The sequence below is a fragment of the Pelmatolapia mariae genome, linkage group LG16_19, assembly GCF_036321145.2.
Source record: "Pelmatolapia mariae isolate MD_Pm_ZW linkage group LG16_19, Pm_UMD_F_2, whole genome shotgun sequence".
NCBI lineage: Eukaryota > Metazoa > Chordata > Actinopteri > Cichliformes > Cichlidae > Pelmatolapia > Pelmatolapia mariae.
Window position 1 is genome coordinate 4,066,799 of NC_086241.1, and position 13,990 is coordinate 4,080,788.

The 13,990-nt window shown below is 38.2% G+C and overlaps 1 protein-coding gene across 1 annotated transcript; it reads left to right on the top strand.

The window, feature by feature from the left end:
* The first annotated feature begins 2,567 nt into the window (after positions 1 to 2,567).
* Positions 2,568 to 13,870, top strand: LOC134646403 (protein mono-ADP-ribosyltransferase PARP14-like). Its single transcript, XM_063500295.1, has 15 exons — positions 2,568 to 2,745; positions 2,846 to 2,995; positions 4,401 to 4,664; positions 5,022 to 5,246; positions 5,339 to 7,176; positions 7,431 to 7,661; positions 7,753 to 7,974; positions 9,081 to 9,147; positions 9,427 to 9,576; positions 9,766 to 9,828; positions 10,041 to 10,217; positions 11,578 to 11,799; positions 11,902 to 12,398; positions 12,863 to 13,037; positions 13,587 to 13,870. The coding sequence occupies exons 1-15, from the start codon at positions 2,568 to 2,570 to the stop codon at positions 13,868 to 13,870; spliced, it is 4,743 nt and encodes a 1,580-aa protein (XP_063356365.1).
* Positions 13,871 to 13,990: the final 120 nt, after the last annotated feature.

The window sequence follows — 13,990 nt, forward strand, 5'->3', positions numbered from 1 at the left end:
CTGTAGGGTCTTTACCTTAAAGATCTCATTCACTTTATTCTACCGTACCTGAGTTTATTTTATTGTTGCCTTTAAGGTTTTCTTTTCTTTTTTTAAATTATGACTTTATATTGGCACGTGAATACCGTCAAGAATGCTGAAGGTGGACTCACGAGCAGGACTCCAACATTGCAGTCAAACAGGGGTTTATTTACACACCAATGAAATAATGTACATATATACAGTGATGGGAAAAAGAGGTCCAGGGTTCCAAGGAGGGGTCCGGACAGGACGTGGGGAGGGTGACACACTCAAACTCTTCTTTGTTTCTATGTGCTCACTCCAACACTGTAACCACACTCACTCACACTTACCCAGGTCAGGTTCAGAGAACACAGGCGCTGGTCCAGGGAAGTACAGGTGGGTGAACGCTCCAGCGAGGAACAGTACTCCACCAAGCCGTAATTCGCATAGGGCATCATCAACAGCTGCAGGTGAGTGCGTGGGCGGAGGTCAGCAACCACAGGAACACAGACGCCACACTGGTGATAGTGGAAGGAATAGCACTCCAGGGTGGTCATAGATGACCCCTGATCGTAACAACAAAAGAGTTTACTTTTTTATTTTGACTGAGGTTGTATGCAGTTAAATGATTAAAAACATTGTAATGTCAAAAATGAAATCAATGAGCAGCTCATTTGGAAAGACCTGTGTTTTTCTTCTCTAAATATTTATATTTAATATTTATACCATTGTTATATCATCACAGCAGTAGAGGGAGACAGAGAAACATAAAGCTTCAAAATTTATATAGAGGCTGTTCAGTGGGCTTCAGTGTGTTTGACTCTTAGTACTAAAAAGCCTTACACAGGTTCATAAAATGTTACATCTGTAAATTTTACATAGAGAAAAATTAGTTAATCAATTATTGTTGACTTTGACTATCCACTGTTGCTTCGCTCAAGCTTTGTGCCATCAGCAAAAGGTAAAAGTAACAGTTAAACAGAATTTACAACCCAATAAAAGGCTGTCACGATACAATGTGAGGTCACAAGATGCAGACCAGAGGCAGGTGAAAGTTTAACTAAGGGATAGCCCTTTATTGGCCCGATATAAAAACCACATAAGAGATAAACACATAAAAACTCAACCAAAAAACAAATACAAACTACCAAACTCATTAGAAAGTTGATACACTATTGGAGAACACCAGGAACCAGAATAACACCAGGGAACTGAACAGTACGGTCTGACAAAGGACAAGGGCAGACTGAGACAATATATTTACAGCAACACTGACTAAGTGAAGTGCTGTTCGCTACAGTATATATATATATATATATATATATATATATATATATATATATATATATATATATATATTGTTGCTGACCTCTCGGGAATGTAGCGAACAGCACTGCTGAAGAGCTCTCCCCAATTTAAGCCAATTTAAGCATCATTTATAGGTGAAAAAATTGAAAGCATTGAGAGCACACAGCACTGACCTACTTTCACTGGTAAGCAGTTAAACTCTTATAAACGTTATAAAATGGTTTTTTGTTTTTCTACTTTAAATTTCATTTTTTGTTATATTTTGAGCATGACAAGCCATATAATTAGATAATTTCCTTAGGGATTAATAAAGTATTCTGATTCTGATGAATAATAAAATTTTGATATAATATATATTTCGTGCATAAGTTCACAGAAGAGGATGGATGGATGGAAAATCTGAAGAGTCGTTTGGGAGCCAAAAGAGCCAGTTCTTCTTGGTTAGCGATCCATAAGAACCAACTCTTAAAAGATGAATTCCCATCATTAGTTAGAATCGTGATGAGCCAAGTCCACCACCAGGGGGCGTGTTTATGTTGGTAAAGACGAGAGGTGCACAGGCTCTCTGTAGAATCTGGTCACAAAAAAATGTACTTGATAGATACACATTCAGTTCATATCTTGCCTATTTCCCTTAATAATTATTTATTTAAATGAATAAACTTTTGCTTTTGTACATTTGCTTTGGATTTTACTGACAGTCATACAAGTTAAGAATCAGATTTTTGAGTGTGTGCTGGACTTTTTGCAGAGACTGCACCTGGGGACTTGCCTGGTGTGGTAGATCCCAGCCTCTATCGATCTTCTGCTTAGAACTCATTCCTGTGCTGCCATGATTAATGGCCCTGTGCTTTCTTTCAGTCCAGCTTTATATAAATATCATGCAAGCCTTTAAAATTTTCCATCTATGATGGGACAGCAATGTGTGTGGTATGTACAAGTGAAACTAGAAAGCGAAAATTTCAGAAGAAATTTTAAGTGTGCCTGTGCTGCTGCCAATGAGTGTAGTTTGCCATTCATACGGCTACAGGGAGGAAAAACGCAGCAGAGCAGCTATTCGCCACCATGAACTATGGTAAAAACAAACACCGCTCGCGCCTCACAGATGACAGCTTACAGTCTTGCGTAAAGATGAAGTGACTTCGTACAGCCCCTATTTGCAGACGCTGTGCATGGGACAGCAATGTGTGTGGTATGTACAAGTGAAACAAAAAGTGAAAGACTGACAGCAGGCAGACAGAACCCGGCCTGCAACAATGGCTGGCGTACACTCCTATCCTCTGCTCATAGAGCTCGAAGAAACCAACATTCCCAGATTAAAGATTAAGTTAGTGAAATACTTTCAAAGTAAGAAATCTAACGGTGGTGGCGAGTGTGAGGTGGAGTATGAAAATGGCAGCAGGACAGCGATGGTGCGCTTCCGGAGAGAGGAGGGTAAGTTTGTCACAATAAATGTTTGTTTTATTTAGTCAGCTAAAAGATAATATATTAATAGTTGAGTTATGTAGTGACATGTCTTTGTGCTGTGTCACAGATCAGAGAAATGTTCTGGCCAAAGAGTCGCATCAGATCAGTTTGGAAAAAGGTGTTTTGAAGCTGACAGTCCGCTTACCCACGGAAGAGAAATCATCACGGGTGCGAAAAGTTTTTCATGAATCAGTTATCAACAGCTGTTCTGCTCTGTGTACCTTAAAGCTATTATTATATTCTGGTGATGGACAATACTGACACAAAATGTCAATATAATCCAAATCGTATTTATTTTTTCTACACAGGAAACTCCATCTGAAAAATTTAGAACAAAATGTAAGTACCAAATAAAAACAGTATATACAAAGAAAACTAAAACATTGCCATACATGTTATGTATGTAATTGAGGTATTTCTGGATTCTAAAAATATAAATTATATAAATAATTTTATCCATTATTTAGTATTCTTTTGTAATTTTGTAAAATTGACTTCTAAATAATATTGTCTTTGCTTGCATGTCTTTGCCAAAAAGTTTGTTGTTTAAAATATTCACCTTGTGAATATCTGGATAAGTATATCTGGCTAAATGAAGCACTATCCTGTTGTCATTTTGGGAAGGACCTCTCAGACTGAATGATGATCAAACAGCATATTCTGTCTTTATTTGTCTTTATTCCACCCAATGTGTTGCACGATGTTGCCGTTGTACGTGGCAGCTGATGAATGCTGTTGAGCTGGGCAGACAGGAAAAGGAGTGGAGGGAGGACTTCCCTGCATGCCTGGAGATTTGTCAAAATAATTTTAATTTTAAAACACATCAAAATATTGTCTTCACACAAATGCAATGACAAGATCTGAGAGACAAACATTCTCAGCCGTGTTAGAGGAGTAAAACAGGATAATCCACTCAGAAAGTTCATAAGTTACCAGTAAGTCTACAATGTGGGTCACCCCTAGGCCATTAAATGCTTTAACAGTTAAAACAAGTTCTACATCTAACAGGTGGCAATTATAATGACGCAAGGATGACAGTATGTGGCCTTGTCTCTTTAGATGAAAGTGTGGCAGCAGAGCTTTGAATGAGCTGGAGGTGGGACATTCACTTTGGATGAGACCTAAATAGGAGGCAATACAATAATCCCAGCTTGTTGAGATAAAGGCTTGGATGACTTTTTTAAAGGTGAAATTGTGATAAAAAATCGGGGTCAGAAAGCCTGATATTATAAGTGGTGTGGTCTAGAGGACTCAAATGGAAGCCTCACTGGCAAATAGAATGAAAAGAAATCAACGTTTTTGTTAGTCTGAATGTGAAGCCCAAAAGTCCACAAGGATAAATAAATAAATGACACTGCTTGGAGCACATAAGAGAGGAAGTTGTGTTAGAGACATCCATGAAACAAGCCATTGAGACACTGGCAACGTTAAGTATTTTTTCAAAGCAAGTTTATTCTGACTGTGGATCGAGTCTTTCTTTCTTTGCTTTATAAATCTAAATATGTAAATCCATATCAAACATAACTTAGTGATAGATCTGAATTTATAACTGACAGTATTTTTGTGTTTTATCATCTAAGAAATATCTGTTCATTCACTTGATCTACATGTCTCATTAACAGCAGCTGTTGCTGTGACTGATAAACTGTTAAGCACTGCTGACAGCAACCCAACAGCCACAGTTCCAACAGAAGAAACAGGCAGAGATGATGATACAGCAGATGGAGAGCCATGTTCCAACTCGGCTGTTTTAGGGAATATATCTGATTGTACCAACCAGCAGTTTTTGCAGACCCTGGTGGAAAACATTGTCAAGTCTCATGACTTCACTTTGGAAGTCCTTCCTGACATCTCCTCTGCTGTGGTGACTTTCCAGAGTAGAAAAGGTACCCATTTAAAAATTAAGCCCATATTCATAGGATAATATAACGTTTTATTATCTGTTCACAGTTCACATTATATAATTACCTGAAATTATATAATATAGCATAACTTGTTCATTGCATAAAAGTAAGGTTGCATATTTATAAATTTCTAAACTAAATGGGGGAACCATGAAACAGCAAAGTGTCAACATTACCCTGATTACTGATAATACTTTAAAGTACTCTAATGTAATGTAATGTAAATATGAGAATCTTACCTTGCTGATCCTAAATACACTGGTGTACCTGTGATTAAATCAACATTAAAGGGATCCCATGGAGTTTGTAACAAAATGAATTTTAATCACTATTTCACAGAAATCGCTGACTTTTTGACAAGATCCCACCAAAATAAGATGTTCATAGAGAAGGGACTTTCGGCCAGAATTCTCGAAGTCACAAAGCAAGTTCTAGTTGATGGTATTCAAAACTATAGTGAAGAAGACCTTCAGCTCTATTTTGAAATTGAAAGTGGGGATGTGGAAAGTGTCATATTTAATAAAACTGAACAGTCTGCCCTCATCACATTTAAAGACCATCAAGGTAATTCATTTACACTACATTTTAGATATTGCTGTAACTGTACAATACATGCCAATAATGTACACTCATGGTTTTTTTTATTTTTTAACCAGCTGTTAAAAATATATTGAAGAAGCATTCCATCAAGGGGGAAGACATCAGAGTTTATCCTTTTTATAAATCTTTAGGAAGGGCCCTCTGTGGCAAAGACAAGCCTTCACTAAAACTTTCTGCTGCCATCTCTGAGCCCATCAGCTCCTTTGCACAACCTGTGCCAAATTTCAAATGTCTGAAATTTCACCGACATTCAGAGGCATGGGAAGAGTCTGAGAAAAAGATCAGACAGACATTAATGAATGAAAATGTGATCGTGGTACCTGATAAGGACAGTGGTATTTTATCAGGGACTGTTGTTAGTGAAACTGACAGACTGAAGAAAGAAGAGATTAATGCAGCAAGCAAAGTTAAATTTGATGCAGTACTTGCATTAAAACGACAGAATCTGGAAATAGATAAAAATGTGCTTGAACTGTTGAAGGATGAGCAACAAGAGGAGCTTACAGATGCTCTCCTCACATCTCATCAAATAAACGCAGCATTTGAAATCAGTGGAAACAGGGTGCAGCTCCTTGCTGTTTCTGACAGAGATCTGTCTCATGCTCAGGACCATCTAGGACAGCTGTTAACATCTCAGTACATTAATGTTGAAGACAGTAACGTCCTGAAGAAGCCAGAGTGGCAGCAGCTGGTCAGTCTCTTAGAGCAGACTAACAGTAAGCCATGCAGAACTCGAATCAACACAACTGCTCAACAAGTCGTGGTGTCAGGCTACAAGGATAGTGTCATAAAAGTTCAGCATCAGCTTGGTGACTTCTTAACACAGAACGCTCACATCGAAGAAACTGTTGTGGTCAAAGCTAATGCTGTCGTTAAATACTTGAAACATTTCAACACATCTTGGATGGAGACAGTGAAAGACAAGGTGAGAGTGTCTTACAGAAATGAGGCCATCTGTCTGAGTGGATCCAGAGTGAATGTGACACATTGCAAGACTGTGGTTGAAGGTGCTGTCTCTGCTGTAGTCTTTGACAGTCTGAATGTTTACAAGTCTGGAGCGAAGAAACTCTTCCAGGAAAATGGAGCTATGTATGTTTCCTCAATCAAAAATATAACTGGTTGTCTGGTCCAACTGGTTGATAAGAATGGTGACTTTAGACTAGTACCAAAACCTTTATATGAAGTTAAGACACCTAAAGGAGTAGAAATTGCTGTTTTCAAGGCAGATATGTGCAGCTACCCAGTGCAGGCAGTTGTCAATCCATCCAATCAAGACTTGAAACACAGCACTGGTCTTGCAGCAGCACTTTTGCGGGCTGCCGGTCCTCAGTTACAAGATGAATGTGACAAAATAAAATCAATAATTGGGCAACTCAAGCCAGGAGACTGTGTCATAACTGATGCAAGAGGGCAGCTTTGTTGTCAAAAAGTCATCCATGCTGTGGCACCCAAGAATGAAAAAGACAAACTTGAGCAAGCTTCAGCTCAGTTGAGCAAAGCTGTTAAAGGAAGCTTAGAACTCGCTGAAATCCATGGATGTGTCTCAGTAGCTCTTCCATCTATTGGCAGAGGAATGTGCTGCCTTCCCCTCAAGCAGTGTGAACTCACCATTGTTAAAGCTGTGAAGGAGTATTGTGATGAGAAGTTTGATGACATTACCTTGCAGAAGATCCACTTCGTGAACAATGATGACATTGCTGTTCAGGATATGGTGGCTGCTGTCAGGCAGGAGTTTGGAAACCACGGTGTCACTCATTCTCAACAAGTTCCTCCTCCCAAAGCTCACAAGCCACCAGTTTTTCAGCCTACTGGATCTGACCTGTACTTGTATCATGTGGAGACCAATGAAGGCCTGGACATTGTTCTTAAAAAGGGAAAAATAGAGTTATCCATGGTAATTTGGATTTTTATTATACTTAATTCGGAGCATGTAGTTACTTTAAGACAGAAATTTTCTTACTACAAGTCTCCAGACTACGAGGGTATGTATGTAGCATTAATTACTCACCCTACCCTCTAGCTATAAATAATCTTTATTAGTGAAGGGTTTGACTGTTTCTTCTTATATTATTATTTTTTGTTTTCTTGTCTATAATAGTTATTTGCACTGCTGAACACAAGACTGATAACTGTTTCATACATTTCTAGACAGCGGTGATTGTGAATACTGTGCCTCCAGACCTTAATCTGGACAGCGGAACAGTTTCAAAAGCAATCTTGCGTGCAGCTGGACCCAAACTTCAGCAGTTAATAAATGCACAGGGTGCTACTGGAAATCTTGGTGAGATCATTGTTACTGAGGGCTGCCAACTATATAGCAAAAAAGTCTTTCATGCAATTGCACCTCACTGGGATAAGGATCATGGCACAGGAGAAAAGGTAATGTGTTACATCATATGTAAAGTACTTTTTAAGTTACTTCTACAATCCAAAAATGATAAAAATGCATATTATTGAAACTCTCTTACAGATTTTGAGAGGAATATTTAAGGATTGTTTGGACATGGCAGAGGATAATAATCTAACCTCCATATCCTTGCCAGCCATTGGTACTGGAAACCTGGGTTTTCCTATACCTCTCGTAGCCTCTTTGATGTTGGATAGCATCTTAGAGTTCAGCAAAAAGAAACACCCCAAACACCTGAATAAGGTTGTGATGGTAATTTACCCAGGAGATACACAAAATATCAAGGTAAACCAAAAGCTTGCATCTTAATTAACCGCATAGCAAATCAAGCTGCCTTGCAGATATCTTAAGTAATATTGTCTTTTATTTTCCGTGTCTGTACGCCAACAACCACACACACACACACACACACACACATACACACACACACACACTCTATGTATGCTATGTGTGTGTGTGTGTTTTTTTTCCCAGAAAATCACCAGTTTGTCCACCTTTACCTCGAAGGCCCACAGGATCTTAGTTTGGTCATCTCAACCCTCGTAGGGGAGCGTGTCACATTTGACTTCAGGACTTCCAGGCCGTACTCAGCACAGATATTCCTGTATAATATAACAGCCACTTGGCTATAGCCATGTATGCCCTGCCTGCTAGCATCTTGCACCCTACTGTTATGTACTGGGTTGTCTCAGGGGCATCTTTGCACAGCCTGGACCTTGGGTCTTGCCTGTTGGGGTATACCCCAGCCTCTATTGATCTTTTGCTCCAATCTTGCTCCTGTGCTGCCATGATTAGTGCCCCTGTGATGTCTTTCAATCCATTGGTAGGATTTCTCAGTATCACCAACCACAAAAACTGGCTGAAAGGAAACTCTCTAGAGTTAATACAGGATACACATACACACACACATGAGCCACATCACAAAGCTAAAAGGAACTCAAAGTGGTTTCTTGGAGATGACAGTTAACTGATAGTACTCAAATAATCTTAATCCAGTGGAGTAATGTTGTGATGTGGTGAAAAGGGTCACATCATGGATGTGCTGCAGACAAATCTGCAGCAAAAAAATGAACATAGCTACTGCATTCAGAAAGTAAAGCAAATGCTGAAATCCATGAAAGAGCATGGAAGTCTTCTTCTGGTTGCAAAAAGAAGTCAATTTTTAAAGACATTTGTGGTAAACCAGCTCTTTAATTCCGATCAAGGACTCTCAACCCTTCAAATTTGTTAAAAACAACAATAAAGACTATTAACATGGTTGTTAATATGCCTAACTCTGTAGTAAAACCAGTCTCTGGAGACTGACTCACTTGTTTAGTAAGCCTCGATGACCTTTCAGAAAATTGAACTGCCTTTTTTCTGCTATTTGTGAGCTCTGATTCTTTTTACAGGCTTTCAGTGAAGAGCTTAAGAAGTTTGCTAATGCCTCAGGTGGTTCAAGTTCTGCACAAAGTCAAGGCATGGAGTACCCCATCATGTACAAAATTAAAATTTAATGACAATGAATCAATTTAATCTGTACTTTAATCTTTACTTTATTTACACATATATAAAAATTTGTTCAATAAGCTTAGAAAACAAAAAATACTTAATGTGTTAAGCAAATACATGAAAAATATATTTCATTTTTTCCAGACAGCTGATTGATATTTGTACCAATATATAATAAATTAAGCTTGAAGAGAAAACTGTATTATGAGGGGTTTAGCTGTTAATTTTCTATTTGTGCTCATGCAGGAGGCCATTTCTCTAAGATCATCTCAACCTCAGACATGCATGAGACCAAAATGGGAAATGTGACTATACAGGTAGTCACAGGAGACATAACCAAAGAGACCACTGATATTATTGTCAGCTCCTCCAATGAAAGCTTTACTCTAAAGTCAGGTAAATTATAAAAAAAAAAGTGGAAAATTATTCAAGTTTTGAAAAATATTTAATGACATGTTCCATGTCATTCTGTCCCCATTACTATAAAGTAACAACCAACAGAACAATTACCAACAACCTTTTTTTACATTACAACATTGATCATCATTTTTTTTATATAGTTTTGTGTGTTTTTGTCACCTCCAGGAGTTTCTAAAGCTATTTTAGAGGCAGCTGGTAAGGTTGTTGAACTGGAATGCCACAGTCTGGGTAAGAAATCACAGCGTTATGATTTTATGCAACTCAGAGCTGACACCATCTACATTCTAACACTTTTGTTTCATCAACACTACAATGGAAGCTGACCTAATCCTAAAACCAGTCACAGGCCAAACTTTTCAAGAAAGGAAATTTGGCCTAAATTAACATGCTCGTGATCTTCAAGGTTCAAAGGCACTCAAAAACACTATCTCCCCATTTAGGTGCAAAGTCCAACCCTGGCATGATAATGACACAGCCAGGTAACCTTAAGTGTAAGAAGATTCTCCACCTGGTTGGACAGACAGACCCAGTAAAAATCAAGAAGCTTGTGAAAGATGCACTCCAGATGTGTGTGAAAACTTCCTATACCTCTGTATCATTTCCTGCTATCGGCACAGGTGAGATTTATTTATTCTCTTTTTTATGCTGTCAGTTGTTTTCCCACCTGCCAAATTCTTGTTATCCTGTGAGTGTACATATTGTCTTTGTCTCTCATTGTTCATTGTTGCATAGTACTTTTTGTACAGTTGGTTAGCCCTTGTGTTTCTTCATTCCTCATTTTTGATTGTTGTTCATTTGCTTCCTACTGGATTTGCTGCCACAAATAAAATAAAGTCCAGTTTCAGTTAAGTTAATCCTTTCCGATTTGGGTCAACTCCACACTCCACCCCATGACAGATTCACACAAACGTAGTCCTAAGGCAAGGGGACTATTACTGTCCTTTCTTTCAAGGAATAGACAAAGTTCAATCAGTTGATGTGGTTTATGACAAAAAAAAAAGTATTACTAGCATGTGTTGCAGAGCTATGTGCAGAATTTGGGGGTGGCTGTGGCTCAGGTGGTAGGGCAGGTCACCTAGAGCGAAGGAAGGTTGGTAGTTTGATCCCAGTCTGCTCCAGTCTGCATGCCAAGTATCCTCGGGCAAGATACTAACCCCATGTTGCTCTCCGATGCATCCACTGGAGTATGAATGTGTGTGAATGTTAGATAGGAAGCAATTAGAAACAGCGTAGAAGAAAGTGCTTGTGCGAATGGGTGGGAATGGGTGAATGTACAAGTTGTGTAAAGCGCTTTGAGTGCTCAGATAAAGTAGAAAATTGCTATATAAGAACAAGACCATTTACCATTTACAATGAAGCAGCAAATTCCAGATTTCAATTTTCTGCAGCATGCTCAAATTCACAAAATGAAAATCTCACCTTATCCTGGATACCCAAGATTACTTCTATTAAAAGGCAAAATAGTCTTTTGCAATTCTTTATAAGTTAAACAGTTCATGAATCAAACATCATTATATGTTTTGTATTGTTCCATCCAAATCAGAAATGCACACATAATGTATAAAGCCGCAAACAAATCTTTGCCACACAATACTAAGAACTTGTTTCAAAAAAGACCAAACCAAGACCGAATCCTTATGTGCAACAAGCACGAACTAATGTAAAATATCACAGCGTTACAGTCATAGGAATCCGTGCATTGATACATACCCTCACACATCTGTTCGAAAACAATAAATTGCATTAATATAGGAACATTTCCACTCAGTGACTGAGTTGTGTGAATTTCTTGATCAAGCTAAAAGTAACCCAAGCAAGGTTTCTCTTTTTTGTGTGAAAAAGAAATGTTCTAGAAACCTTGATGACCAAAGAAGAGAGAACACATATTTAAATTTTGACCTTAACAAATGAGTAGTGGAGTGACTTGGACCATGACAGCCTTCTTAAATTTCTAATAGTAACAATCATATTTTCAAGGTCAAGGCAATGTACAGGCAAGACTGGTAGCAGATGCAATGTTGGATGCAATGACTGATGTGATGAGCCAAAACATTTCCAACTCCCTCACCACAATACGCATAGTTATTTTCCAGAAATCTATGCTAAAAGACTTCCACAGCAGTATGCAACACAGGGAAGCTGCTGATCCTGATTCTAAGGATTTAGGAGGGTGGAACTGGGGATGGACCAAAATCAAATGTAAATACACAGAATAAAGTACTTTTTGGTTAAACATTCCTATATTTCTAATTAGTGTTGAATGTTAAGTTCTAAAGTTGTTTTTGAAATTTGTTCTTTCAGCACTCTTCACTGGTGGAAGTACTGAAAACCCCAAAACAGAGAAAGATGTTGCTGAGAGTCTGAAAGTGGAGGCTAATTGCTTCCACATTTGTGGTGGCACACAAGCTAACGTCGACTTGGCCAAGAAACTTTTACATGACAAGATATTCCAAGCACGTCAGACCATCAAAATTGAAGATAACGGTGTCCTTAGATTTTCTGATGAAGATCACCAGAAAATTACTGACATGCAGAAGACCATGGGCATAAGCATAAAGATAGAAGGCAGTAAACCCAAAGCCACACTCATTATTGAAGGACTGAGCAATGATGTACTTAAAGCTAACTCAGAGCTCAGTAAAATGCTAAGCAAATATAGAGATGAAAACATTCCTGAACACTGGCAGCACATGTCAGCCAAAACCACATGGCAGCCTTTTGCAGTGCAGGCCAAGACATCAGAATATGATGAAATCCTGAAGCTGTTCCAGGCCTCATGCAATCGAACTGTTACAAAGGTGGCATTAACAATTCTTCTTTATCATCTCTTACTCTTAGTCATAACCTTTCCTAGGTTGAACAATTAGATTTACACTTTTAAGTGTATTTTTTAAAGTATGTTTCACAGAAATATCTTTAAAAGTAAACACAACAGAAATCACAATCACAGGATCCAGAACTACATTCAGAATAAGTCTGGGTGTCACCTATACTGAATATAATAATATTGCTGTATTTATTTTCCAGTAATGATATAATTGATATATCTTAAGATCAATTAATTAATAAGTTGTTAAATAAAATAAAATCACTGACATGACAATTTCATTATTTTAAGTTGATGCAGAAAGGGTCAGCTTTGGTGCAGAAAAGTTTTTAAAAAAAAAATCTATATTTCAGGTACAGAAATTTTCCTTGCTTTGAATCCTGCAACATAAACTTGTGGCAGAATCCAAAAACATCCAACATTTTTTCTTCTCAGATTGAGCGGATCCAGAACCCTGGATTGTGGAAAAGTCTACAGCTCAAGAAGCGTGACATGGAGGTGAGAAATGGTCATCAGAATAATGAGAGACGCCTTTTCCATGGTACCTGCGACACAACTGTTCCAATTATTAATGACCGTGGCTTCAACAGGAGCTATGCAGGGAAGAATGGTGAGATATTTGTGGGTGGGGGATGCGTCAGTGTGCCAATTGCTTTTTTCAGTTTGATCTTAATGCTACCGAGAGTTACAGAGTTGGCCATAAACACACTTTTTCAAAATCAGCTTTAGACTACAGAAAGAACTGAATACTGGGAATGTGGAGAAAACTTGCACAAGGAACAACGCTGAAAATAAATGTTTTAGAAGACAGTGAGAGACAATAAAAGGTGGGAATGTGGAGATCAGAATAGGGATTTTAAATACTGGGACTGTGGCTGATAAAGGGAAAGAACTTAATACCATTTCTGTTATTCAGAATCATGTATAACTATTGGTTGGCAACATATTCCTATGTCTTTGACTACAAGTAAGTTTCATTTACTATCAGCAAAAGCACAGAAATATTTTTTGTATCATTTCAGACATAAAAAAAAACTGTGAGGTTATGGGAGTTTGAGAGGATTTAGTGTTTGATTTTCAGACTGGTGCAACTACTAGGAATAACAGAAAGCGTGTTAAAGAGTTTTTTCGTTGACTTTCTGCTGCTCTTCATTTTCAGCTGCATTTTATGGCAATGGCACATACTTTGCTGTCAATGCTAGTTATTCTGCCAATGACACCTACTCCAAGCCAAATCAGAACGGGGAAAAGTTCATGTACGTCTGCCGAGTTCTGACTGGTGACTTCACTCTTGGACAGAAAGGCATGGTTACACCACCAGAAAAAAACCCTGGATCCACTGACCTGTACGACAGTGTTGTGGACAACCTTGCCAATCCCACCATGTTTGTTGTCTTCCATGACACCCAGGCTTATCCTGAGTATTTAATTACATTCAAGTGATGCAGCCAGTGAACAAGATTATGAGACATAATCAACTTACATCATAAAAGTGAGCCCATTATGCTACTTTTTAACTCCATGTATTTATTCTTTGACTCTATTAGACTAGCTTTGCATGGT